At 33.3% G+C, this 14211-nt stretch overlaps 2 protein-coding genes and 1 pseudogene across 3 annotated transcripts; 2 read left to right on the top strand and 1 right to left on the bottom strand.

The window, feature by feature from the left end:
- The first annotated feature begins 2557 nt into the window (after positions 1-2557).
- On the top strand, positions 2558-4710 carry LOC120139688 (annotated as a pseudogene).
- Positions 4711-9320: 4610 nt separating this feature from the next.
- Positions 9321-11385, top strand: LOC120139740 (N-(5'-phosphoribosyl)anthranilate isomerase 1, chloroplastic-like). 2 transcript variants are annotated; one of them, XM_039154882.1, is made up of 5 exons: positions 9321-9535; positions 10095-10157; positions 10232-10599; positions 10672-10835; positions 10953-11385. In XM_039154882.1, the coding sequence occupies exons 1-5, from the start codon at positions 9526-9528 to the stop codon at positions 11176-11178; spliced, it is 831 nt and encodes a 276-aa protein (XP_039010813.1). In that variant the 5' UTR covers positions 9321-9525; the 3' UTR covers positions 11179-11385. The 2 variants fall into 2 exon arrangements, with proteins under 2 accessions (XP_039010813.1, XP_039010814.1); XM_039154883.1 differs by having other exon boundaries at positions 10235-10599; positions 10953-11381.
- Positions 11386-12961: 1576 nt separating this feature from the next.
- LOC120139718 (omega-3 fatty acid desaturase, chloroplastic-like) lies at positions 12962-13633 on the bottom strand. The gene is made up of 2 exons (XM_039154865.1): positions 13123-13633; positions 12962-13034 (listed from the first exon to the last, which is right to left on the bottom strand). The coding sequence occupies exons 1-2, from the start codon at positions 13596-13598 to the stop codon at positions 12962-12964; spliced, it is 549 nt and encodes a 182-aa protein (XP_039010796.1). The 5' UTR covers positions 13599-13633.
- Positions 13634-14211: the final 578 nt, after the last annotated feature.

Below are 14211 nucleotides of genomic sequence, written 5' to 3'. Positions count from 1 at the left end.
GACGCACTTTCCATGGTATCACTGTTCACAGTTATCTTGACGCACGATGGGAAAGGACGATTTGTCAGTTTTGTTGACATCAACATCGAAAACAGGTAGATTGATTTTTCTTTTAGCAGATTCTTTGGAACTTACAAGGGATTGTTTGGATTAGGCCCACAGCAAAATTTTATTTCTTTTTCATTCCAAGGATGGGTATATAAATTTTCTATTTTTTTTCTTATTCCTTTTAATAAACTGAATTAAATTTTATTTTTATAAAAAATAAATGTTTAATTGCTCCATAAAAAATCTTATACCTCCACCCCGGTTATAGACGGCTCATCATGTAATGTTCATACCTTTTGTTTATTATATTATATTGACATTGGTATTAATATTTATGCTTCAGTATTTATAGCTCGTTTAAATATTAATATTTCATACTACAACTGACAAACATGTTGATGGGTACTTTCAATTTGTATGGTTGGATTGTTAATAATTGAAAGGTTTAAATTGTGTTACAATGTTTGATTTGTTCCTTAAGTTTTTAAATTAGATGAATAGATTTTAATTTTCAAATTTAAATTTTATAATCATTCCAACCATTGATGTGACATCCGAATGAATTATTGGATGTAAGGGTGCTATAAATAACATTCCTTTGAGATTGGATATATGTCACGAGATCATTTAGTTGAGAACTTAGTGTGTCAAAATTTGAAATGAATGAGAAAAGTGAAGCTTTATTATGTGACTGTCGATCTTTCATTATTTTTAGATTGTGAAGATTGTCATTCGACGATAAGTTATTGTGCCTACTTTTAGAAACTTCATTGATCATTTAGAATTGTAACTAGTATGCCTAATTAAGGTGACTAATCCTTAATCAAAGCGAGACATAAATCAAGCAATAACTCGATATATGCAATGTATTGATCAAAGAATATTCATTGACCACGTTGATCAAAAGTTACTTTAGTTCAATTTTATAATTTAATAACATCATTTAATTACGGTTAATAGATCAATAAGATATTATACATAATTTAATGTATCACGTCATTCCTTTAATAACTTAACAAGAACTAGCAATGTAATACATGTTTTGTGATAGAATTAAAAGTTCAATGTCCATTTTATAATTTTTAAAAGTTTAGTGACAAAAACAATATTCCAACATACTAATAACCATATGTATATTTTACCCACAACCAACACGAAAAATCATTAAAACCTTTAAACTAAGGATCAGTGCATGTTTAACTAAACTCATGACCTATAACAATACTTCGTATTGTTTATCATCATAATTTAAACATGATCCAAGAAACCTAAATAACAGTAGATCACATGGAAAAGAAAATTTCTTTGACAAGTCAAAGCCTTTGGCCAAAGAGTCAGCATGTTAGGTTTGCCCATTTGAGAAATAATAAATAAACCAACTTAGACCATATAATAATGAATTAATGTGACGGTCCAACAAAAGAATCTATAAATGTTGAACTTTCATGAAAATTTAATCAACACCTATTGTGCACTAGTCAAACAAAACAGTTTGATTTACACGTGGCATAATGATCTTCAATCATGGTAATCAATATAACAATTATAGTGATGATATTAAATTATTAATTACGATAATTGAGGTGATTATAAGATAATATTATTAAGAATTTTTTAATTATTAACACATACACATTAACATGTAGACGCATCATCTCGGATATAGAATCTTTAGAAAGAATAAATTTAATTTTAATCATTGAGTTCACTTTATATGTTCATCTAATTAATAACATAAAATAACTAAATTACATAATTTAAAAAGATTATAAAAATTAAATATAATTCGACATAGTAAAAATTAATTTAATAAATTCTTTTAACGATTTAATTTAGTTTATTGATCTGTAGTTAAAATAAATTAGATTAAAAGATATCCCTATAATAAATATTTTGTATATGATATGTATAATTGATAATGTCCAATATTTATTATTAAAATTACTTACAGTACAAGGAGTAATAGTCCAATAGACAAATTTAACCATTTTTTTTTTAAAAAAAGGTGAATGTATCAAGCAAAGGAGTAAGTGGAATGGTGAGTCAATGGGAAGCAACCATATATTGTCCGAACGTGTGTGTAAGACTGTGACCGAGACCCCACCTAGAGAGGAAACGCGTTAAAAGCGATGAAGCAGCTCAGCTCAGTCCCCAGTCACTGACTCGGTTACAGCTTGGTATCAATGAATCTCCCGGTCAGTCCCCACTTGGGGGTGGGGGGGATCCCTAGAAGCCAACCTCTGACTCACACGTGCTGGCCAGCCAGTTTGGAACTTCATAAAAATCAACTTTATTGCAATTTGCATTTCATTCCCATTTCATTATCCTTTTGAATCCAAATTCAAAAGCCTTCTCTTTGAAGTTTTGACTTTGACCACCATAACAGAAAGCGAAGGGAAGAGAAGTCCCACTTTCTTCCTTCTTCCTCCTTAAACCAGCATTTCCTCATACATAAAAAGCCACCTCTACTTGTTTCTTTTCCTCTCAGAACAAACTTGTTCAATTCCCAATTCTCTTAAACACCCTTTTTTCTCTATCGAAGACTGCTTACATAGGTAAAAAGACTTGATCTTTGCCTTCGATTCTCTTGTTTTTGATGAATTCTTGAGCTTTTCTTTTGGTCAGAAGTTGTGATTTTTTTTAACTTAAGAGGAACATGTACAGTCTTTGATTAGAACAGCTTATACATCTGTTATGTTTATATGGAAACTTAGTTTTTTCCCCTTTTTTGTTGCTTTTAATGATGATGCAGGGTTTGTTTGTGATGTGCAGTGGTTCAATGAGTGAACTTGTTCCTACAAATTTCATCATGGAAGGTGAATTGCACGAGCTTAAAGCCGATAAATGCTCGGTTTTGCTCGAACTAGCCGCCATCGATGACCTGGTGGCCTTCAAAAGTGAAGTGGAAGAACAGGGTTTGGATCTTGCAGGCAAGCTTCTGGTATGGTAGAAGAATAGGGTCGAGAAAGATGGGGTTCGAAGAGAGGACACCGCTGGTAATCGCATCCATGTTCGGTAGCGTGGATGTCTTGAAATACATCCTCCGTAGTGGGAAGGCTGATGTGAATGGAGCATGTGGTACTGATGGAGTTACTGCCCTTCATTGTGCGGTTGCTGGTGGTTCGAATTCTTCGGTAGAGATCGTCAAGCTATTGCTCGATGCGTCTGCGGATGCTAATTGTGTCGATGATAATCGGAACAAACCGATCGATTTGGTCCTGCAGGGTTTAAATCTTTGAGTGGTGCCAGGAGAAAGGTGATTGAGTTGCTGCTGCAAGGTGATGATGTTGTTGGTTTTAACCCGAAGAAGAGTCCGAAAAGGCTGTTGTGCCTAAAGTGGGTTCCGAGAAGAAAGAGTATCCTATTGATGTATCGTTGCCTGATATCAACAATGGCATATATGGAACTGACGACTTCAGGATGTACCTTTAAGGTGAAGCCTTGCTCGAGGGCATACTCCCATGATTGGACCGAGTGTCCGTTTGTTCATCCCGGTGAGAACGCTCGGAGGAGGGACCCGAGGAAGTACCCCTACAGCTGTGTGCCCTGCCCGGAGTTTCGTAAGGGGGCATGCCCTAAGGGTGATGCTTGTGAATACGCGCACGGTGTGTTCGAATCATGGCTTCATCCTGCTCAATACCGGACAAGACTTTGCAAAGATGAGGTTGGCTGCACACGCAAAGTTTGTTTCTTTGCTCACAAACATGAGGAATTACGCCAGGTGTATGCTTCCACCGGTTCGGCCATGCCTTCACCGAGGTCTGCTGCGGTTAATGTAGTGGACATGGCAACTTTGAGCCCTCTAGCACTCGGTTCATCATCCTTGCCATTGCCTACTGCTTCGACGCAACCCATGTTTCCTTTGACTGCTCTTCCTCTTCGAAGAATGGAGGCTTGTGGCAGAACAAAATGAACCTCACCCCACCGGCGTTGCAGCTACCGGGTAGCCGCTTGAAGACGGCTTTTAGTTCCCGGGATTTTGATTTGGAAATGGAAATACTAGGGCTCGAGAAAGTTGATAGATGAGATATCTAGCCTCTCCTCCCCATCTTGCTGGAGCAAGGATACGGTAGGCTTGGCGATTTGAAACCTACTAATCTCGATGACACATTCGGGTCCCTCGATCCTTCTCTGCTGTCTCCATTGAAGGGACATCAAATTCGCCAAAACCAACTCCGTGCAAGCTATCCAACCAACCTTCCATCCTCTCCAGCGAGGAATCCTTCACCATTCGGTTTGACTCATCTGCAGCAGTGGCAGCAGCAGTAATGAATTCCAGGTCTTCTGCTTTCGCTAAACGGAGCCAGAGTTTAATCGACCGCGGTCGAGCTGGACTCACCGCGCCGGCTATTCCGCTACCGTAATGTCTTCAAACATATCCAACTGGAGCTCCTCTACGGGAAACTGGATTGGGGAATGCCAGGAGATGAGCTGAACAAGCTTAAGAAGTCCGCTTCCTTCGCATTTCGGAACAACACTCGGGCAGCAACGATGATACCATCCGACATTGACGAGCCAGACGTGTCATGGGTTAATTCTCTCGTGAAAGACGTTACTCCCATGGGAGGCAGATCAATGCAGCAGCAATACAATATCGGTAAAGGCGTTCGAGAAAGGCTTCCACCATGGGTGGAGCAATGTATAGAACAGGAACAGATGTAGCGTAAGAAGAAAGACCCTTTCTTCTTCTTCTTCTATTCGTAACAGTATTCAATAGTCATAGTAGATAGGTCGAGAAGTAAACAGACATGGGCAATAAGGTTCAAGTGCTCATGGTTAGCGTTAGGAAGAAGATGAAGCAAGGCAACAAATAAATTTTATTTATTACTTTATATTCTTAATTCTTTATGTTTTTATCAAAAGGGGTCAATCAATGGCAGAGAGAAGTGTTTGTTATCTTCTTTCTCTGATCAATTCTGTAACCATCTACTTCTTCAGTGACTCATTGTAATTTTATCAACTCCGTTTTAATATGAACTCCATTGTTGTGGTGTTTTTGTACTTATTTCTCTGCTGATAACCTTCAAAGGAACTGTCTTTAAAATTCAAATACTGCAGCTGTTTTAGCTATTCATGTTGGTTTTTAAGGCAGAAACTGAGATAAAACTTGCTTTGGTTCAGAAAACCAAATCCATGGAAGAGCTCCAAAACCAGACTACATCCAACATAAGGGGAGTTAAGCTCGAATATTTGATTTAAAAATTAGAAAATATATATTTAATTATTGATGATATCATGTTCTCTGTCTATGTGCTAGTTGGGAAATTTGAAGCTGACCATGCCATTGTCGATTGTATGATCTAATTATATACCCACAAACCAAGTTGCCATTAATCATTATATATATACATACATATTGTGGAGGCTCTGGCTCAACATTATGTTTGTTGAAGAAGATAAGATTTTTTTATTAATGAGCCACCAAATATATATTTAAATAAATAATAAGAAATGGGTATCATTTTATATTTTTATTTGCTCTCCCCATTTGAAGAGAAAGATATAAAAGTGTCACTGTTTTGAGAGCCGCCCACAAAATTAAGGTAATGGTTGTTTTTACAGAGGTAAAAGGTTTGCAGTCTGCGGATTATATCTGCAGACATCTGCACCAGAAGAGATAGATTAAAAGTCTGCAGTCATCAAGAAGAAGATTGTTTTTATTTAACGTCTGCAGACTGCTAAAATGAACTAAAATTTAATAAACTGATTTTTTAACTTAAAAGAGTTTTGTAATACTGAGATTTAAATCATTTAGTTTTACAATACTGAAATTTAAATAATCCATACAATTACAATAATAAATTATTTAAAATAATCAATCCATACAACTACAATAATAAATCAATCCATACTAATAAATTATTTAAAATAAATCAATCAATACTAATAAATTATTTAAAATAAATCAATCCATACAACTACAATAAATCAATCCATATTTTAAATAATAAATCCATACTAATAAATTATTTAAAATAAATCAATCCATACAACTACAATATAAATCAATACATATTTTAAAATAAATCAATCCATACTAATAAATTATTTAAAATAAATCAATCTATACAACTACAATAATAAATCAATCCATATTTTAAAATAAATTAATTCATACTAATAAATTATTTAAAATAAATCAATCCATACTAATAAATTATTTAAAATAAATCAATCCATACTAATAAATTATTTTAAAATAAATCAATCCATATTTTAAAATAAATCAATCCATACTAATATTATTTAAAATAATCAATCTATACAACTACAATAATAAATCAATCCATATTTTAAAATAAATCATTCATACTATAAATTATTTAAAATAAATCAATTTATATTTTAAATAATCAACCCATACTAATAATTATTTAAAATAATCAATCCATACAACTACAATAATAAATCAATCCATATTTTAAAATAAATCAATCCATACTAATAAATTATTTAAAATAATCAATCCATACTAATAATTATTTAAAATAAATCAATCCATACAACTACAATAATAAATCAATCCATATTTTAAAATAAATCAATCCATACAAATAAATTATTTAAAATAAATCAATCTATATTTTAAAATAAATCAATCCATACTAATAAATTATTTAAAATAAATCAATCCATATTTTAAAACAAATCAATCCATACTAATAAATTATTTAAAATAAATTATTTAAAAATAAATCAATCCACATTTTATAATAATTTATTTTAAAATAAATAACCTTATTAAATAATTTAAAATTATTTTAATAAATAACCATATTTTATAATTGTTCTTGAAGAGGTTTGAAGAGGTTTGAAGACCTTTGAAGACATAAAATCATGTCTGCACCAAGAAGAGCTCGCGCAGACGTTAGAAGAGCTTCTGCCTTCTAAAAAACAAACGGTCTGCGAAGCTTATGTATGCGTGTGGTCTGCGCGGTGCAGACATAAGAGGTTTGAAGAGGTGGAACAGTGAAAACAAAAAAGGGCTAATTCTCATTTCTCAACCAAACGTTTTGCAATTTGTTGGATTTCCCCCCATTAGGCCATTACATTCGATTTTAGTGGGTTCTGATTTGATTTAATTTTATAAAATTATATTTTTTAAATTTTGATTTGTATTAATTTAGAATTTGTTTAAAGATAAGATTAAGATAAATTTAAATTTAAGGTGTATAATCTAATTGATTTAAAAATAATAGTATAATTAATCTTTATATATTTAAAGATAATTATTATAATATTATTTTCTTTATATATTTTTCAATAACTCTACATATTATCTAATAAAAATAATATATATATATATATATATATATAGATATATATATATATATATAGTTATATCGATGAATAAGATATGAAATTTTACCTTAAAATCTATCTGGTTAGTAGGAGTGTTATGGATTGGTGTTGGAATGGATTGGTTTAATTGCAGATTGAAGAGAAAGTCTATGATATCGCTCCTCTTGAAGCTGGCTTGGAATTGTTTTGCATCGCCCAGATTTGGAGGGAAAGGAACCGGAGACAGTTTCGACGCCTTGACCGATTTCCTGCGGATATTATCATGCTGGTAAAGCAGCTTGTTCTCCTTACTTTGAAGGCTAGAACACAAGTAAGGTGGGAAATGTGAATGACACCTTTGTGCAAACTAGGACCTTGATGTTTAGGAGTTTATAGTAGGGACTGTTATTTTTGTTTAATTTTTGGTCTCTATAAAGAATTATTGTTTTTTGAGTTTGATTAAAATACAGATGCATATTCATCTATACTATTAAAATTATATTTTAACCTAAAATAGTCATCTTTCAGCAAAATCCCCTAAAATTTATAAGTTACTTTAATGATAAAATTATATTTTCAATCCCTCAAAATGGTAAATTTTACTTTATTACATTCACAAATCATAAAATTACAAGCCAACTCAATGGTAGAAAAGAGAAGGGAAAAAAACAATTTTGACCCTTACAAAAAATTGGCTTCGTCCTACTTCCAAATTTGTGAAAATCCATATCAATCTAATGAGTTGGAAGGATGTTTTTAATCTGAAATAGTTAATGATATTAACTATTTGAACTAAATAAATTGAAGTATAAAAATTAAGTATACTTTTTGAATAACTTAGAGTGATTATAATGTAATATTTATTCAAAATTTCCTTAATTTATTGATAATGCACGCACATTGTAAATACAGTTGCTCGAACAAAAATCTCTAAGAAGAATAATTTTCTTTAAGATCAACTTAAATATTAAATTGGAACATAATTTCAAGTAGATTTTTTTTTTTTGGAGAGCATAAGGGACAAAAGGGTTGAAGTGTATGTGTGGATGTAATTAATTGACAAAATGATAAGTGTGAGAATGGTGGGTTGGGGGTGCGATTCCCACTTTCATGTTCGCTGCTGCAGCCTTTGTGCACGATGCAAAGGAAACAATATGAGGGCAGGCGTGATGCTTTCCATTTCTGATTTCTTTTCTATCAAAACTGTGGTTCTAATTCTTCCTCCCACTAACCAAATTTAGTAATATCTTTCTTTCTTTTTTATTTTATGTAAAATATTATTTTTAATGGCTAATAATACTTAGAATTAATTTTTTATTATATTTTTCTGATAATGATTTGGGTTTGAAAATATCTTACGAGATGGATGAATTTAGTAAAATTTCATCAACACTCCCAATATTATATATAAGTTGTAAATACATTTTAATATGGTCAGTTTTAGTTTGTACGTGTTACAAATTTAAAATTTCAATTTTAATGATACATGATCAATATGACAAATTTATAAGACTAAAATTGAATAAATTAGAGTCTATAAAATAAATCTATAATTATGCATTGTATAGCGAGTAATAATAAAGTTTAACTTAATACATTTAATAACTACTAAGGATCAAAATTTTAAAACTTAAAACGGTCCATTGACTAAAAGTGATTAAATTGGTGTGTATGAACTTATAGTGGCATATGGACCAATAGTATAATTTAACCTTTTATTTTTAAAGCTTGGATTAGATTCACAATATTTATGGGATAGAGTTTAATTACAATTTTTAATATAATACTTAAACGATTCAAAATCTCCCAAAATTTTAAATCAAAGAAAATCATATTTTAATTCATTCAAATATTTTTTTAATCCAAATAGTGTAAAAAAAACTACAAGTTTTTGGACCCAAACCCAAATATTATGGATTTTAAGGGTTGCTTTCGGCCTAACTTATTAAAGTTGTTCTATGAACCGTTGAAATGCTTAGATAATTGGGCTTTAAGGGCATGTAAACGCCCATCAAGCCCTCTTAAAACAAGTTTCTCTTTCGTCCTATTCGAGCCCGCTGTAGAAATTTTATTTCACATTCTCACCTTGGCATTTCTACAACGCAAAATCGACATCTGATTTTCTGATTTTCAACTTGGCTTTTCATAAATTTTGTTTGTTTGGTTCAATTTCCCAGAAAAAAGCAGGAAAGAGTGATGCTTTCAGGTTTCACCTTTCCCCTTTTCTCTGTTTTCCTTCTTGTAAGATTAGCGTAGATAACTTGTTTGTTAATATTCTCTGAAGTGATCTCTCGTTATTTCTAGGGGAACTTGTTTGACCATCTCTATCTAAATGATTTATCTACATTTTGATGTATCTGGGACGAATACAGATGTCTTATTATTTCTGGGTTTGATGAATTTTGAGTAAATTCATCTATTTTGATGTGAAGTTCTTTCATTTTTATGTTTTGTTATACTTTATAGTCTTGGGGAATTTATTTGATCCTTCCTAAGTAGATTTCTAATGTGTATTTTACTGTATCTGAGTCCAATATCAATGTTAAAATCATTCTAAGAGATTAAAATCAAATTTTATTTTCCAATGAATGAAATTTCCGTCTGTTTTTGGTATCACTAATTACCGTGCAATGGACTTTGTGTGTTGAATCTTACCTTCTTTTTGTAAGAAGCCAACTTAAATTGCAATACTTTTGTCCTTTTTTTTTTCTGCATTTCGGTTGGAAGGCACTGTTTTTTTACTGTTATGTTCATTGTTGACTCAGGTTTAGCTACTGGAAGTCAATTCCAGCCTAAAGTTTTGAACTTTCATTCGAGGCAAATAGCAGGTAGCTTGTGATTTTTACGATTTCGGATGATTCTTTGAATGTTTAGTGTTATATTTTCCTCATGAATGTATTAGCAGGCCGAAGTGGAGGGAAATTGCTCGCCTTAAGAACCAGGTCATATCCTAAGAATAAAGTTAGATGCAACATTGCACAATCGAACCTGGACTTTTCTTCGATCGAGGGGAATGAAAAGAGTCATCCTTTGGTCAAAATGTGTGGCATTACATCGGCTAGAGATGCTGCTATGGCAGCAGAAGCCGGCGCCAATTTCATTGGGATGATCCTTTGGCCCAAGTCCAAACGCTCCATTTCGGTTTCAGTTGCAAAGGAAATCTCAGAAGTTGCAAGGGAATATGGGGCTGAGCCTGTTGGAGTCTTTGTCGATGATGATTTAGACACAATTTTAAGAGCTTCCGATGCATCAAACATTGAATATGTGCAGGTATATATACTTATTCAGTCTCAAATTCTCAATTACCTTTCTTGTAAATGACATTGTTTCAATCTTATATAGCTTCATGGAGATCTTTCTCGGGCAGCTTTTCCAAAGTTAGTGCAAGAAAACAGAATCATGTATGTTCTTCACGCAAATGAAGAGGGAGACCTTCAAAACCAGATTTCCGATGAAGACTGTTCTTTAGTAGACTGGGTTCTTGTAGATAGTGCGAAAGGTGGCAGGTTAGTAACCTTATCTTCGTTTAACTTAAGTTACATTTGTTTTTAAAAAAGGAAAATTCATTATGCCATTCTAATTCAATTATAAACACTAAACTAATTCGGATACATGCTTTGCAGTGGCAAAGGATTTAACTGGGCTCGTTTTAAATTACCGTCAATCAAAAGCAAACACGGCTGGCTTTTGGCTGGGGGAATCAACCCTAATAACGTCTGTGAGGCCATTAGTACTCTCAAACCTCATGGAGTTGATGTAAGTAGCGGCATTTGCGGCCCAGATGGTATTCAGAAGAACCAATCACAGATATTTTCTTTCATGAATGCAGTCCGTTCTTCACCATATTGATTGATCCATCAACAGCAATTGAACCGTCCCCGCACATGGATAAGTTACATCAAACACATTCGACTATGTAATTTATGTACCTTGAACTACAACCCGGAAACTAGTCTTTTCTTCTTTGTTTTTTGCCCTCGATTTTTTAGCTAAAACTTATAATAATGTCCCACCTTCATAGGTGATGAATGGAAAATGCAAAACAATCTACTTTGCAGTTTGCATTGATCAGTTTGCACCTTAGAACATTGCACATGGTCATTATGTGGTGAAAACTATTAAAACGCTACTTTTGTTGTAATATATGTCTGTACTTTGGTCTTGTCTTGCGGACCATTAATGAAGACAACCTTGTGTGGCTACAATTATCAATTTTTCATCCAAAGAATCTACAGTGGAAATCGAGCACCAATGAGAGGTTCCTAACTGATAGTGCAGATTTGGGTATTGTGAAGTAGAAACATCACAGGCTAATTTTCAATAGGGGAGGAAAGAATGACGATCTGCATGCTGTTTTACATATCCGGCAATCGAGGTTTAACCAGAGAAAATCTGTAGGGATTTACTAGTTCAGCTTGGAAAAACTTCAGCATTTTCAATCTGATTTGTTAGCTTCATATAGTTGAGGGTCTGTTTGATAGTAGACAACATCACCACTGTCACATACGTAATGATCCTTTCTCATGCTTCTTATGAGGACCCCGAGCAAATACAACGGGAAAGGCCCAGATTTCTGTGGCTCCCGGTAATATTTCCCAAGCTCCGGCTTTGCTGCCTCTGTCTGTAATTCAAGTTCATGTAACATTTTTTTCAGTAACAGGAAACATAACTGATGTAGGAGAGGGAGATGATGATATACTCACGGCTTCAATTAAGTGGTAGTGTGGGATCAAAAGATGATGTATAACATGAGTTCTAATATCGTGGTGGATGTTGTTGATCCATCCCTCCTCTCAAATAACTTCATTCCTGGTTAGTAATCAAATATATATAGCAGTTCAGTTGCAGGGTACTAAAGTTTCAATATCATGATGTTTCATGTTGTAGCAGAAACATTTTTTCAAACCCTTCCTCCAGGCATTGTGGTGTAGGTAAGTAACCAAGTCCAACCACATGACGAATATCTGAATTTTATAGGCGCATTCAGGTGATATAATACCGGAAAACAAAGGCTTTTGAAGAAAATATGTGTTTGAAGGAACTGAAACATAGTAAGGAATGCCATAGAGTTTAAGCAACTGAATTGGACCCATTGCAAAAGATAAATACACAAGCAAACCAACCATTGCTGCCTAACAAGCAGTTGAAGTAATTATATCTGTTCTTTCGTTCCGGCCGAACAAATTGCTGTCCGGATGGAAATGGGAACCCTTTTTCCTGGGACTTCGACCCCACAGTGTCGTCGACAAAACGAATCAATGTACCACAAATCATAGGTTCGTAAACGAATACAATCGGTGATAGAATCTACGGCTTACCAGATAGATTGGATAAGCAAGCATAGGGAAAGGCAAGGTGAACCTCAGTAATCTGGTTGCAGTATCTAAACTCTTGTAAATTTTCTCAGATAACTGCAGAAAAAGGAGTAAATTGCAAATTTAAATAAGTTGAAATGAAATTTACATGTAAATAACTCGTTCAGAAAAAGAATTGAAGACGTTACTGGATGCCATGATTCGTCGTTTTCAACATGTCCGTGGTTCTGATGACGAGTTCTGTTACTAATTCTCCTGCATATATCCTCAACAAGTTGGCAATTTGATTTATACATGGCCAAAATATTAGTCCAAATTCAAGTCAAGGATTGAAGAAGATGACCTGCAACACTGTTCAATGCCGTGCTGTTGGAGAAACTACCGTGGCCACTGTAAAAACACAAAACCAGACTAAGACCAGACATGGCATGACAATCAAAGACTAAAAACTTGAAATAAGCAGCGACAGTAGCCAAACCAGTCATGACCGATAACAAAAAGGGCCCAAAACATGGTTCCCTGAGCAATCCAATAAAGGGGCCAAACGATCCAGTTGTTGAAATAAGCAGCTACAGCAGCCAAACCAAAAACAACAACATCCCTCAAAACATAACTCATAGATCTCCATGGATCCTTAACCCAGCAATGCTTGGGTATAGCAGCCCGAATGTCGGCCAACTTGAAAGGCGGAGGCGCAGCAGGGTCAAATTTACCATCATCGTCTTCAATCCCATTAATGGTCTGTACCTCCAAAGGAGCACTGACATTCAAAGAACCCACAAAGTTTCTTCTTTTAAACCAAGTTGATGAGTCCTTGAATGAAGATGAAGCAGGGAAAGTTCTGAACTTGAAAACATTAATTAAAGGAAATGAAGATCTGGGTTTTGGTGTTGCATAGAAACTGATTCCAGGGAGGGGCCTTAAGCCATATTCTGACAAAATCCAACTGGCCATTGGAGTCCTCTGAGTCTGAGCCTAAGCCTAATGCGACAAAGTTCTAGCCTTTAAAATAGAGCAGATGACATATGGGGCTAAGGGGTTTCTCTGCTCCTATTTTCCAGCAACTTGCCTAGCTTGCACTTGTGAACCGATTAAATCATTCAAATAAACGGTACATTGGAACTTGATGGCTTTGGGAAACAGTAAAAGTGATTTTCAATCCTAATAAACAATGTTAAATATTTTAAAATCGTTAAAAATGATTTTGATAAATTTGGTAAAAATTGTATTTTTATTTGTTTTAAAATATAATTTAAATTTAATTGTTTGAGATTGTTGTTGAAAAATGATTTTAAAAAAATATTAATTTTATATATTATATTATAAATTGAAAATATAATATTTGAGAATAAAAAAATCTCTCAAAAGTGATTTTTCACAATAAAAATTAAAAAATTCAAACTTTTAAGATTATATTGAAAATTATTTTTTCAATCATGATGTTTAATATTAAAATTTAAAATTTTTAAGTATTTTAAGTATTCTATAAAAAATTTAAAAACTTTATAGATATTATACTCTAAAAACTGATGAATTAATCTATTTTACATTATTCTCGTACTAAATG

This window comes from Hibiscus syriacus, unplaced genomic scaffold (assembly GCF_006381635.1).
Source record: "Hibiscus syriacus cultivar Baekdansim isolate YM2019G1 unplaced genomic scaffold, ASM638163v2 tig00110770_pilon, whole genome shotgun sequence".
In the NCBI taxonomy this organism is placed as follows: domain Eukaryota; kingdom Viridiplantae; phylum Streptophyta; class Magnoliopsida; order Malvales; family Malvaceae; genus Hibiscus; species Hibiscus syriacus.
The sequence above is the reverse complement of the archived record's forward strand: the minus strand, read 5'-3'. Positions and strand labels throughout refer to the sequence as shown.

Coding starts and splice junctions, on each gene's coding strand:
- LOC120139718 (XM_039154865.1), bottom strand. CDS start 13,598: ATGGCCAGTTGGATTTTGTCAGAATATGGCTTAAGGCCCCTCCCTGGA. Junction 13,035..13,122: donor TTTGTTATCGGTCATGACTG/GTTTGGCTACTG, acceptor GTGTTTTTACAG/TGGCCACGGTAGTTTCTCCA.
- LOC120139740 (XM_039154882.1), top strand. Junction 10,158..10,231: donor TCATTCGAGGCAAATAGCAG/GTAGCTTGTGAT, acceptor TGAATGTATTAG/CAGGCCGAAGTGGAGGGAAA. Junction 10,836..10,952: donor GATAGTGCGAAAGGTGGCAG/GTTAGTAACCTT, acceptor CATGCTTTGCAG/TGGCAAAGGATTTAACTGGG.